The following is a 12,941-nucleotide window of genomic DNA, read 5'->3' as shown; positions in this document are numbered from 1 at the left end:
CAAAATTTGAAGTCCGTAAAGTTGTCCTAAAGTTGTCAAAAATTGTATGGGACCAAAAAAACATGAAATTTTTTTCGACAGAAAAATACGCTATTCTACTGAAACCAGTGATTTTATGATCCTAAATGGCCAAAAATGTGCTTAGATTTGCGATATCTCTATTCGTTTTTGAGTTATTGAACAAAATAGGGTAAGTTTCCTTCGGAATCAAAAAAAATGGACAAAAATGCTGATTTTTCAGTTGTTTTTTGCCAATATCTTGGAAACGAGTAGAGATATCGCAAATCTAAGCACATTTTTGGCCCTTTAGGGTCTTAAAATCACCGGTTTTAGTGGAATAGCGTACTTGTTTTGTCGAAAAAAATTTCATGTTTTTTTGATCCCATACGATTTTTTACAACTCTAGGCTCCTTGAGGGACCACTTAGCCTTGAGATACGAACTTCAAATTTTGACACGATCATTTTTTAGCTAAAATGATCATTTTCCACTAACGAACTTATAACATTTCTAAATTTTGCAAAATAAGGGACGGCCTAATGGGCAGCTGTTGGTATTGTGGATTTGGAAGAAAACCGAAGAATGAGCATCGCTCAAAATTCACTGCATTACTAGCGAACTTAAGGTGAGATGAGACGAACTCACCATGGTACTCAGAAACATTTTTCCGTTGTGAAAACAAAAACCAATTTCACACAAATTTCCGGACTTGCTAACTTCTTGTACCTGTGCGCTTACTGTTTTTAGAAAATGAATGCTTTTCAGTTTGCGTTTTCGAAAAAAATCAGATCGACATTACCAAAACAATTTGTCTTATTCACAGCGGCTAGCGTACCGTTTCACCTTAATCACCAACACCACATGCTCACTCACGCAAAATTTGGCGCGCTCGCACTGACAGACGCCCAGGTGGGATAAAGTCGTGGTTGTCGACACGGAGTCGGACTGAAAACGTAAACATCAGGGATGCATGTCGGGTCGGATGAGGAATGACAGATAGTTCGCTGAAAACTTCGCTTCGCTAGTCCAACTGGCGAACTCCGATTTGGTGCTGCGAGGTCAATATATCGTGGAAATTGCGGACGATTTCGTTTCTGAGGCCTGCTGGGACAACTCTCTTCCAGCGGAATGTTTGAGCTCCTTTTTCGTCCTTCACTGCACTATTCTTGTAAATTACTGTTCCTTGCAGTTTGAAGTCCGGATATTTGTCTGGATTCGTCCTCACTAATTCTAGAAGTTCTGTGTATCATAAGTCTGCTGCTACTGTCTCGTTTGCGATGGAGTTTACTTCGCCGATTTTGCTGAGGCAGTCCGGAACAACATTTATTGAACCTTTGTGGTATTTTATGTCGAACGTAAATGCGTTGAGCCTTAGAACCCATCGTGCGAGCCTGGGCGTAGGTTTTTTTTATCGACTTGAGATACGATAAGCTGGAGTGATCACAGTAAACGATAAAGTAGGATCCTTCCCCTAAGTTTCTCAATAGCGCGGATGACCGCTAAACACTCCTTTTCAGTAACTGAGTATTTTTTCTTCACTGATTGGAGTTTTTGTGACATGTAGGCGAAGACTTTCTCCTGACCGTCATGTTCTTTGGTGAGCACTACACCAATCGCGAAGTCCGAAGTGCCACATGCTATCGAAAACAGTTTCCAGTAATCGGGGGTCGTTAATACGGGTGCCGTGCAAAGTTGTTGTTTGAGGGTTTGGAATGCCTTCTCGCACTACTCGGTCCATTTGAAGCGCACTTTAGCAATATATTAATTGAAATATTTTGGCCGATATACATACCAAAGCTACGTCCATCATAATTTTAAATATTTCTGCTCAATCGTACTTTCAACACATGATTTGATTTGAATTGTGAATAATTTCACCGACTTTTCAATTTAACACCTACGGTCAAATCATAATTTTTGACCATCATACCATAGTATCACGTAAACGGTACGTTGTACCGGGTATTGATTTCATGTGCGAAATAGACGTGGACTAGACGGAAATAAATGCAAGGGAAAATTATTCAGTCTCATAATTTTAAGGAAATTACAATATTTAAAAAATATTTTTACGTGAAATGGAAGTTAAGTTATGCCCCAAAAGTTCAGCCTATTGGACGCAATGGCTTAATTTCCCCAACAGGGGAGGAAAAAAAAGTTATAAATTAGTAATTGATACCAAATTACCATGAGGCATTAGGCGAGGTAATAGTAGTTTACGCAACAAGGTGCAGAATGAAGATTCGAACGAGTTCTGCACCGATTTGCGTACAACGTTTTTTGAAATTTCATAAATTACCGCTTGAGTACAGTTTTTAACAAAATTTTTCTTCAAACTGTACACTGATGTTCATAGCAATGTTTAAGAAAGTCGATCATAACAGGTTATACTGTGCATTTGTCACATTTTTTAGAGCTGCGTCCAGAAATCACCAATAAGTTGACCAATACTGAAAACAGTGCTGTAATCATTACACAACGCAAATCAGTGCTCTAATGAAGTTGCAAAATGATAATTTTTACAGCACGAGTGCTGTAAAAATCGAGTTTTGCAACGAGTTGCATACAACATTTTTTGCAATGAGAAAAAAAAAATCTGTAATATGATGATGATTAACCTGGGCTTGTTAGGGGAATATCTGTAAATAAAAAGAAAATCGGGTTAAGTACTGTTCCCTTGAATTCCACTAAGAATTTGCATCCTTTGACAGATACATATTTCGAACTCAACTGTATGGTTGTCTTCAGTGTCTTACATGACTCGACTGAAGAGATCCATCGCATTCTACACATCTTATACATCTTAGGTAAAAATAATAGGTAACTTAATCTAGGTATTTTTTTCCAAGCATGCAAAGACTTATATCTATATTAACCTCCACCATAGAATAAGTAAAATTTTCCTCCACCACCGAATAGGTACATTTCCCTCCAGCAACGGATAGGTAAACAAAGTTCATGTATCACAGGTACATTATGAGACGCACGCCATACGAGAGTGCTTAGGGGGTACCAATTTGAAAAGCCACGAAGTTCCATTGCCTTGATCCTTATTCAACAGCGTGTTAGGTAGGGTAGCGAACCACTTGGGCAGCGGCTGGTATTTTGGGCACTCTCCGCTATGACTCAGACAATTCCAAACCAATTGACTCCGCCATATGTTCCCTGAATCTAACCTTCAAAGATCGTTTTGTTTGACCAACGTAGACCTTATCACAATCGGAGCAACTGATTTTGTAAACGCCAGCCTTTTTTAGGGTGTTGACCGGATCCTTTGTAGAGCCTAATGAAGTCTTCAACTGATTGCTTCTGCTAGAAAATACTAAATCGATCCCGAATTTTCTGAGCCAAGAACGTAAATTATTAGTAATGTGTTGATCGAAGGGGACTGATACTCGCTTCAAAGATTCTGAAATAGGGGTAATAGTTGTTAGGGAACCTCGATATCGCAACCTCTCCTTTTTGTCGATGATGGCCTGAATTGTCCTCTCCTTGTATCCGTTGATTTTCGCTGTTTCGAATATGTGAGTGAGTTCCTTATTCTTCCCGTCATCGCTTAGAGGTAGAGTCTGCATTCGGTGAACCATGTGGTGAAAAGCTGCCATCTTATGTTGGTAGGTATTGGTAGGTTTCCTGTAAATCTCGAATTCAAACGATGAACTGTCTTCCCTCCTAACTAATAGATCCAAAAATGGAAGTTTTCCCTCCAAATGTATGCAGAAATTTAAAGTTTTTGAATTTTTCCGGTAGGTGGCGCTGTAAGCGTTCAATAATCAAACCCTTTGGTATTATTGTAGGTGACTATATGCCAAACAACTTTGTCGAAGACCGCAAAGTGATCCAAAGTTGGTGTAATAAGTTATACCCTAGGTAAAGTGAGGATAAACTTTATTGTTGTTTTTCCAATTAATTAGTTGTTTTATTTCTTCGGCTATTACGGTGGATAATACCATACTGATTTGCTAACGCACACACCATTTTTCATTAACCTATTTGAGCTGATGAAAACTTTTGAACTGTATGAATTTTCCTCGAAGACATCTTAAGAAGCATAATCATTCATGGAAAATGTAAATTTAGTCAAATATCTTCCAAAACCCTGCTATGTTAACGTTTTACATACCTATAAAATAAAGCCACAGTGTTCCCTATTTCGCCACATGCGAAGTGGTGCAAAGCGAGCACAAAAAAAAACATCAGAAGGTAGCCGCATCGAATATAAACAGTCGATATTTTCATTGCGTGTCACAATCTGAGTGTTGTTTTTATTAATTCTGCTGGTTTGATCGTACAATCTGCTCAAGGTAAGCCAAATTTAGTATATTCTTTCAGTAAATTCTAACAATTCCCACTCTAGGATGGGCAAAATCACGAAGAGACGGGCAAGTATCAGTGCAAAAAAGCATACGGATGAGGCGATTCAAAAATGCATCCAGTACGTGAGATCCGGAAAGAAATCCATGTATGCAGCCTGCAAAATGCTGAAGCTTCCCATGTCCACCGTGCGGTATCGGATGAGTGACCGATGGAAACAGAAGAACGTTTCTGGACCTCGATCCGTACTTACCCAGGAGGAGGAACAGAAGATGGTGATATGGCTAATTGGAATGCAGGAGCGCGGATTTCCGGTTACGCGAAGCACACTGAGATTCAAGGTTGCCGAGTTCCTATCATCCGATCCTCGGGAGACACCTTTCAAAAACAATCGCCCTGGTAAGTTTCGTATAACTTGCCTCATAAGTAAAAACCTGTAGGTAACAAAATAACGTTTTAGGACGCAAGTGGTTTGCTGCATTTATGCGCCGTAATCCAGGGTTTTCGCTGCGGGCACCAGAAACTGTATCTTCGGCAAGTGCCCGAGTTAGCGAAGAAGACATCCGAGGTTGGTTTCAGCACATTAAGGAATGGCTGGCGAAAAACGATATGCTCCACATTTTGGATTGCCCCGATCGTGTGTTCAATGGAGACGAGACATCCTTCTATCTACACCCAAAGACGAAAGAGGTGATTGCAAGAACCGGATCCAGGAACGTCTACGAGGTTGAGCAGGCAGTGGCAAAGCAAAATGTAACGGTTATGTTTGCTTTCGGTGCGTCCGGGACTGTTGTTCATCCCCACGTCATATTGTCAGGTAAAGGGTGATACGGTCAAAATTTGGTCACACAATTTTTTTCGTAACTTTAGACTGCGTACACCAAAACAGCTAATTTTTGGACCAGTAATGCTACATTATATGTAGCTTATACCATAAAATTTTCATCAAAATTGATTAAGTATTGGTTGATATATAGATGAAACCATCGACCTACCTTTTTAAAATTTTGTACAAAGGCGCTCCATAGTAAATTTTCGGAAATTTAAGGTCAGTAAAGCACAATTTTGATTATAGAACAACCAATACTGCTCCGATTTTTATCAAAATTTTACAGTATAATACTATTATGAAAATACGTTCGCAGTAAAATTTTGAGCTATTTTGTATGAATACTTTCAAAGTTGTAGCAGTTTGAATATGAAAAATACTGACCGGGTGCCACTTAAGCAATTATAACTTTGTAACGGCTCGATCAAACTGAATGAAATTTTTACACAACATTTTGATATGCATACTTCACATACAGAAAAATTTTCATTGAAATCGGTTAAGTATTTCTGGCTCTATAAATAAAACAGTAAAAATGTGTTCTTATTTGTGAAAACAAAAATTAAAATTGCAGATCTCAGGGTTCAACAATATCTCCGCAAATACTGGACCGATTTTGATGAAAATTTTATGGTACAAGCTACATATAATGGACCATTACTGATCCAAAAATCAGCTGTTTTGGTGTACGCAGTCTAAAGTTATGAAAAAAATGTGTGACCAAAATTTGGCTTGACTTGACAAAATTTGACAAAATTTGACCACCTAAACAAATATAACTTTGTAATGGCTGAATCAAATTGAATGAAATTTTTACACAACATTTTGATATGTATACTTTACATACAGAAAAATTTTCATTGAATTTGGTTCAGTATTTCTGACTCTATAAATAAAAGAGAGAAAAATGTGTTCTTATTTTTTAATCCTCCTTGTACAACATTTTAAAATTTCAGTTTTCAGGATTCACAATATCTCCGCACATACTAAACCGATTTTGATGAAAATTTTATGGTATAAGCTACATATAATGTACCATTACTGGTCCAAAAATCAGCAGTTTTGGTGTACGCAGTATCAAGTTATGAAACCAATTGTGTGACCAAATTTTGACCGTATCACCCTTTAAACGGCTTCGGAAAGAGGTGGTAGCAGGATTTCCGGGCGCCTGGGGAGTAGGACTGAGTGAAAAAGGTTGGATGGATTTGGACAATTTCCGTAATTACGTCGAGAAGGTCTTCTATCCGTATCTGGTTGAAAAAAATGTGGAGCTCCCAGTCATTTTTTTCGTCGACGGTCACTCATCTCATAAATCCGTGGAAGTAGCAGACCTTTGTCAATCCTTGGGAATAATACTTATTTCCCTTTATCCAAACACTACTCACATAACTCAACCCGCTGACGTTTCGGTGTTCAAGCCTCTTAAGGACGAATATAGACGACAAGCCGAATACTGGCGTTTGGCACATCCTGATGAAATTCTCACAGTAACACATTTCGGTGAAGTGCTGACTAAAACAGTTGCGCAGGGTATCAAAGCCAGCAGCATTCGAAATGGATTTCGAGTTTGCGGACTATTCCCATTCAATCCGGATAATGTCGATTACAGCAAGTGTATCGCGCGGAAGTGCAACAATTCCCGAGATTCCAGAGATCAATCGATAAACGATGCTCCTCAGGCACCGACTGAAATCGAGCCTGTGCAACTATCACAACCGGAATTGCTCATGACTACTGTTGTAGATCCCTCAATGATTAGTCCACTTGACTCTTCATCTGTGTCTCTTCAAACAGAAGAGCAGCATGTGTCTATACACATCAATAAAATCATTCAAGCAGTAGATATGATTGGTCCTCAGACGATGACAAAGATACAAGGTGATGTTGGCCTCCTCTCACGAGAGGAACGGACCATCCGATTCTTTTATCAAGAATTTGTACAACCATATGTGAGCATCTCAAATTGCGACAGGTTGGGTGGTGAAGATGTTAACACACTCAACACAACATCGAACACACTGACGCCGTCTACGGTTGGAGAATTAGCAGTGTTGGATGATGAAATCCTCATGTGCGCAATTGCGGAAACAAGCAACAATGATGGGAAAGAACCGGTTTTGGACACAATTGAGAATCTACGCCACGAAAATACTCCTATTGTCATTGAGGTACCAGGTGATACATCGAATCAGTCTTTCGACATACCGTGGGATACAGAGAATGTTATTTATTGTCAACTCAACAATGCATCTGCTGATTCCAGTCCAGCGAATACTAAAGGTATGGTATTTTTTTTTAATTTATATTATCTATATAAAACTCCTATTCATTCACAGATGCAAACAGCGCTTTGGGCGAAGATCAAACCATGTGTCTCGTTGATTTCGAAGATGAACAACATCGTAAAAGTAATGAGAATGTCTTTGAAAAAGATCAAGATTTGTCTCCACTCCCAGAAACTGTTTTGAAGGATTCCAGCAAAAAAACAAAACCTGGGTGTAAGCGCAGACTGTCCGAAGTTTTTAAGCTACCACCAACTCCACGTCGCAGTACGAAGCATCGCAAGTATTCAATGAAGTTCTATCCGGTTTTAACAGCCAAGGAACGACTTGACGAAATACAGAAAAAGGAAGATGAAAAACAGGCCATCGCTAACCTCAAGCTAAAAAGAGCTAAGGATCGTGAGATGATCAAACAGCAACGCGAAGATCTTAAAAAGGCTAAGGCAGCTGAACGCGAACGCAAGAAGATAGAAAGAGAACAGAAAAAAGAACAGAAAAAGGAACTAACTAAGTCTAAGACTAAAGGAAAACGGGCAAAACAACCGAAACTTTTGATTTAATGATAATTTTGCTAAAATTGAGCGATTGTTTTTATGAATTTTAAATAAAAAAGCTCTACACCTCTTCAGTATTTTATTTTCTTGCATAATGAAAAAGGTCAATGGTAGCACTGTTAGTGTGCGATGTTCTACGTTTTGTGAAAATGATGGATTACCTGGGCGGGATAAAATATAATCCACTGCTTTGTAAGAATGTACATAGTGCTTTCAGATGTAGTTGCGCCTTTTTCCAATATTGGTGCGGAAACGAACTAAATATATTACTAGAACGTAAGTATTTTTTCATATAACTCAAACTTGATCTAAGGGTTATAATGGCGTATATTAAATATGCTATCAATCATAGCTTACTGCTTATTTAATCACCAATCAACCAGTCTCCAGTTATCCTAGTGCAAGTGGCGTTGGATCGCCAATTCGGAGACAATGGGTTAAAATTCCATCGGGTCTGAAATATTCTCGCCTTCTTGTTGGACATTGTTTACACTGTGTTTGTCAAACAATATACAAAATCGTTCAATGACAGACAAAGTAAGCTTAATTAATAACTATGGAACTGTTCAGAGAACACTAACTTGAAGATATACAGGTCCAGTTCCAATTGTAACGTAGATCCAGAAAGATTCAGAATTTCGTGATGATATATGAATGGTGGCTATGAAATATATCAGATGCCAATCAGTAATACACTTACACAACTTTTTTTTAGTTTATTTTCAAATTTTAATATCATAATACTATTTTAATTACACCAAGATTATCAACGGTATATGTCATATTTTAAAACTGATTGTCCAAATTATTTTCCACTATAAATTTGGATTAATTTGGGAAAAATATCTTTATATCCATAACTGGTACACATGTATGGCGAAATAAGGAACACTATAGCCATAACTGGTACAAGGCAATGACATTTTGAAATTGAATTTAAGCGTTCAAATACTTGAAAACTGTACAGTTTTAGTATTCAATCTTCAAAAAAACTATTTGTTTTACCAGAAAAACACGTCGGTTATACATTTTGTGTCAAATTTGATACATAAATAATCATTCAACGGCGATGCAGCTCTAACTAGTGCGATAACTGGTACCATGACCCTAGGACTTGAAACAAACGTTATACCTGGAATATATCAATCATGAATGTAAAGTAAAGTCTGTTCCTTGATGTGTAATGTTCACATATCTATGAAACTGCTTGAAAGTTTTTATTTTCTGCAAATTCACATCTATATATCCATAACTGGTGCTATAGCGATAACTGGTACACCGTCCCTACATGTAAAGGAATAATATCAATAATGAAATCTCAATACTTTGCCTCACTTTTCCTAGGGTATAACTTTTTTCACAGTAGTCGGATCACTTCGCGGTCTTCGACAAAGTTGTTTGGCATATAGTCACCTACAATAATACAACAGGGTTTATTTATTGAACGCTTACAGCGCCAACTAGCGGCAAAATTCAAAAACTTAATATTTCTGCATACATTTGGCCAAGTTTTCCCATACAAACTTCAAGCGTTTTGAGCGCCCCCTTAGGCTCAATCGGTTTTGCTCAAATTTTGAACGTACTGGTTATAGGAGGTAAGACTAGGCATTTTTCGAAATTTTTGTTTTTCATATAAGTGTGGGCCACCCTAATGGTCATGCTTCCTGGTGGTCAAGAAAAGTAGGCCGTAGTGACACTATAACGGCAAGTATAAAATGCAATATTATAGGGCCTAGTTGCAAAAAATCCTACACAAGGCAGTCGTGGACACACTGTGATTTTCGGCCTCCATAACAACGGCAGTCTTACTAAAATTATTTTTTCTCCTCGATGACTGTAAGGACGTGGCCAGCGCTGTTTTTGACTCTACTGTAATTGATAGCTTTCGAATTGCGCACATTGAACAAGGCAAGCTAGTCCCAAGCCCTATTCATTCGTAATTTGTGTAATTTCGATTGCTCTGGTCAATCACGGAGTAGCAACTACTAACTGTGTGGTCATCTATGCTCATGCTGCTATGTTCTGTCAACGATACACCAAAAGTAAGACATGACATTTTAATCGTAGATTATTCCTTCTGCAATGCTGTTATAGCTATAACAGTAAGTGCACGGGTATTCAGCATGAGCATGTTCCGGGTGACGGTTTCAATTCCCGCCCGGTCACTCCAGGAAATTCTCGTAAAGGAATTTTCCTTGACTCCCTTGGGCATAGAGTAAGTATCTTTGTACCTGCCACACGATATGTACATGTCTAAATGACCATCGCCAATGACCATCGTCCAATCATGTACTCGAAAGACAACGGATTCATTTTATGGTGGTAGCTTATGACGAAGCATTTGGGGATGCTGAGTTCCATCTTGTTTGCTTGGTGCTGGGTTGCAAACATCTCAAGCAAAGTTTGGAGTCTGCGACAATCTTCAACACCATTGATAACAATGTACAGCTTAAAATCGTCTGCGTAACCCAGACAAAAGCATTACCCAATATGTAAAGCAACATTAAGGTGGACTTTTTGAAGTGCGGTGGTGAATTAGCTGATCTGTTGATATTGATATAACAACTATGAGCGGTCAATCAAGCTGAAAGCTTCTTATAATAAACATTATTAAGCATTTTGAATGGCCTACATCACAATATACCACTTACGTTACATTGATACTTTCAGACGGGCAAATGCATAACATATGTCGCTTCATAACAACATGACTACAAGTCATAATATCATGATGAAAACACCGAATATCATAAGAATATTTTAAAAATTTTATAAAAAAAGGCATTGATGCCAAAGACCTTTCGGCAAGCCTTTTCTTGTTAACCCTCTAATACCCAAATTTTCATGTTTCATCATCTAAAATCGATTTAAATATGTTTTAGAAGATGATTCTTTTTAATTCTCGATTTCGTGAATTTCAGTTTTTGATTTTTCTAATTTTTATTTTTGAACATCCCATGGAACATCCCCACACTTTTATATTTTTCCTGGAAGCCAATTTGGAGAACGGATTTTTTGAGATGAAAACATATTTAAATTTTATGATTATTGTTGAAACATTATTATTTTAAATTTTTTTCACAGAAAATTTTATTTTCCGTGTAATTTAAAGGAATGATTTGGGAAAAAATTAAAATATGTTAATTGTAGCGATTCAATACAAAACAAACATCGACTTCTAAAAGGTGACTAAAACATCAATTTTTAAAATTATTTTTTAAAAATGTGAATACGCTTAAAAATACACCAAAAACCATTTGGAGATATACAAAACAGGCCTAAATATCAGCCAAAAATATAAAAATTACAAAAAAAATACAAAAATGCTCAAACTATACCCCGTCTAGAGGCGGGATTGGGTATTAGAGGGTTCATCTTTATGCAACCTTATGTCATTATGGTCCAATGTACATGCGGCATGAATTCATGCTGCAAATTTATAATTATTAGTACTGAACTCGTCATGATATCATGCCGATTTTTTATGGTATATATCCATAACATTAAACACACACATTTATCGTCCAATCATGACGCATTTTGCCAGTTTCGGTTCCCAGACTTTTACCCGTACATCAGCACAATGACTCGTAACAGTAACGTAGCATCTTAAATCTTAAATAAAATACTTGTTAACTAAAGCTTTTGTGCTACTCCATGGCGCTAAAATATCAGGAAAATTAATTTCTCCCCTCCCGGTAATTACTTTCCACTTTCTCCTGCAGCTTGGTTCCTCAACAAGAGCTTTATTGAAATGAGAGCAGTCAATATAACGAAGGGGTCACTTTCACATTGGAGTTGTTTCAGGCGGAGCGCAAAAAAAAGCAGTACACAAGCACTAAATGACATTATTATTACTTCGAGACCCATGGAATCAATTTTGTGCCAGAATAAACGGCAGTCGTTCGATGGAGTACTTCCTATTCACGAGGAAAATCAATGCAGTTGGGGAGGGTTTTCCAATTTTCTTTTCACGATGCACCGCACTGATCGGCTGTAGTAGTCGTCGTCGTCGTAGACTGCTTCAGGCTGAGAAGCGATTGGAGTATTATTTATGGGAGAACGGTGTGTTGAGGAAATGATTGAATTAAGACGGTGTCGTCTTATTTTTCTTGGGGGTTTAACGTGCCGGTAGAAACCTGACCTGCTTCTGCTTTTCAGGGAAGAGCAGTTTCCCAACTGCAACGCAAGTTGTCCCCATCTGCTGCATAACTGTAACTCGATGACTTCGTTCCGTGAACGAACTGAAAATTCTGAAGAAGGTACAGCACTGATTGAAACTCGAACAATGCAAGGCATCTATAATGAGTTTGGAAAATTCAGATTTTTGCATACGGTTGGTAGAGACATGTACATATTGACCGATTTTCTGAATTGTATAAACATATCTAGGTCAACTTGCTTGCTATTGTCAGTAATGATAATATCAGAACAAATTAAGATAACATTGAAAGGAAAGTAGGGCCCATATAGCCGAGGCAGTAAACGCACGGGTATTCAGCATGACCATGCTGAGGGTGACGGGTTTGATTCCCGGTCGGTCCAGGATCTTTTCGTAAAGGAAATTTCCTTGACTTCCTTGGGCATAGAGTATCTTCGTGCCTGCCACACGATACACGCATGCAAAATGGTCATTGGCAGAGGAAGCTCTCAGTTAATAACTGTGGAAGTGCTCATAGCACACTAAGCTGAGAAGCAGGCTTTGTCCCAATGAGGACGTTACGTCAAGAAGAGAGAGAGAGAGAGAGAGAGTGAAAGGAAAGTAGAAATGGAAAACAATTAATGTTATATAAAACAGTTATGAACGTTCACTGGTCATTTTTTTTGCGAGATGAGTAATCAAATAGTCCATGTTACTTCATCGTGTTACTAGGCTACAGTTGTAAACACTTAGGAAATATCTGTTTGGACCGTGTAGCTGCCGACTTAGAAATGTTTATACACTACGGACCACCTGTTCCGG

General features: G+C 38.1%; 3 protein-coding genes across 3 annotated transcripts in view; 2 read left to right on the top strand and 1 right to left on the bottom strand.

The window, feature by feature from the left end:
- LOC109410022 (opsin, ultraviolet-sensitive) overlaps positions 1–12,941 on the top strand; it is a 437,133-nt gene that overhangs the window by 18,161 nt on the left and 406,031 nt on the right. The gene's annotated exons all lie outside the window — the stretch shown is intronic.
- The window catches only part of LOC134288589 (uncharacterized protein DDB_G0283357-like), a 498,750-nt gene that overhangs the window by 379,911 nt on the left and 105,898 nt on the right, over positions 1–12,941 (bottom strand). The gene's annotated exons all lie outside the window — the stretch shown is intronic.
- Positions 3,912–7,560, top strand: LOC134288587 (uncharacterized). Its single transcript, XM_062853848.1, has 3 exons — positions 3,912–4,303; positions 4,357–4,712; positions 4,774–7,560. Exons 2-3 carry the CDS (start codon positions 4,358–4,360, stop codon positions 5,139–5,141), a joined length of 723 nt encoding a protein of 240 aa, XP_062709832.1. The 5' UTR covers positions 3,912–4,303; position 4,357; the 3' UTR covers positions 5,142–7,560.

The sequence above is a fragment of the Aedes albopictus genome, chromosome 2, assembly GCF_035046485.1.
Source record: "Aedes albopictus strain Foshan chromosome 2, AalbF5, whole genome shotgun sequence".
NCBI lineage: Eukaryota > Metazoa > Arthropoda > Insecta > Diptera > Culicidae > Aedes > Aedes albopictus.
The sequence above is the reverse complement of the archived record's forward strand: the minus strand, read 5'-3'. Positions and strand labels throughout refer to the sequence as shown.

Bases quoted from the DNA above. Each gene is read 5' to 3' on its own strand.
- LOC134288587 (XM_062853848.1), top strand. From the start codon at position 4,358: ATGGGCAAAATCACGAAGAGACGGGCAAGTATCAGTGCAAAAAAGCAT. The intron at 4,713-4,773 runs GTAAGTTTCGTA...ATAACGTTTTAG, and splicing joins TTTCAAAAACAATCGCCCTG to GACGCAAGTGGTTTGCTGCA.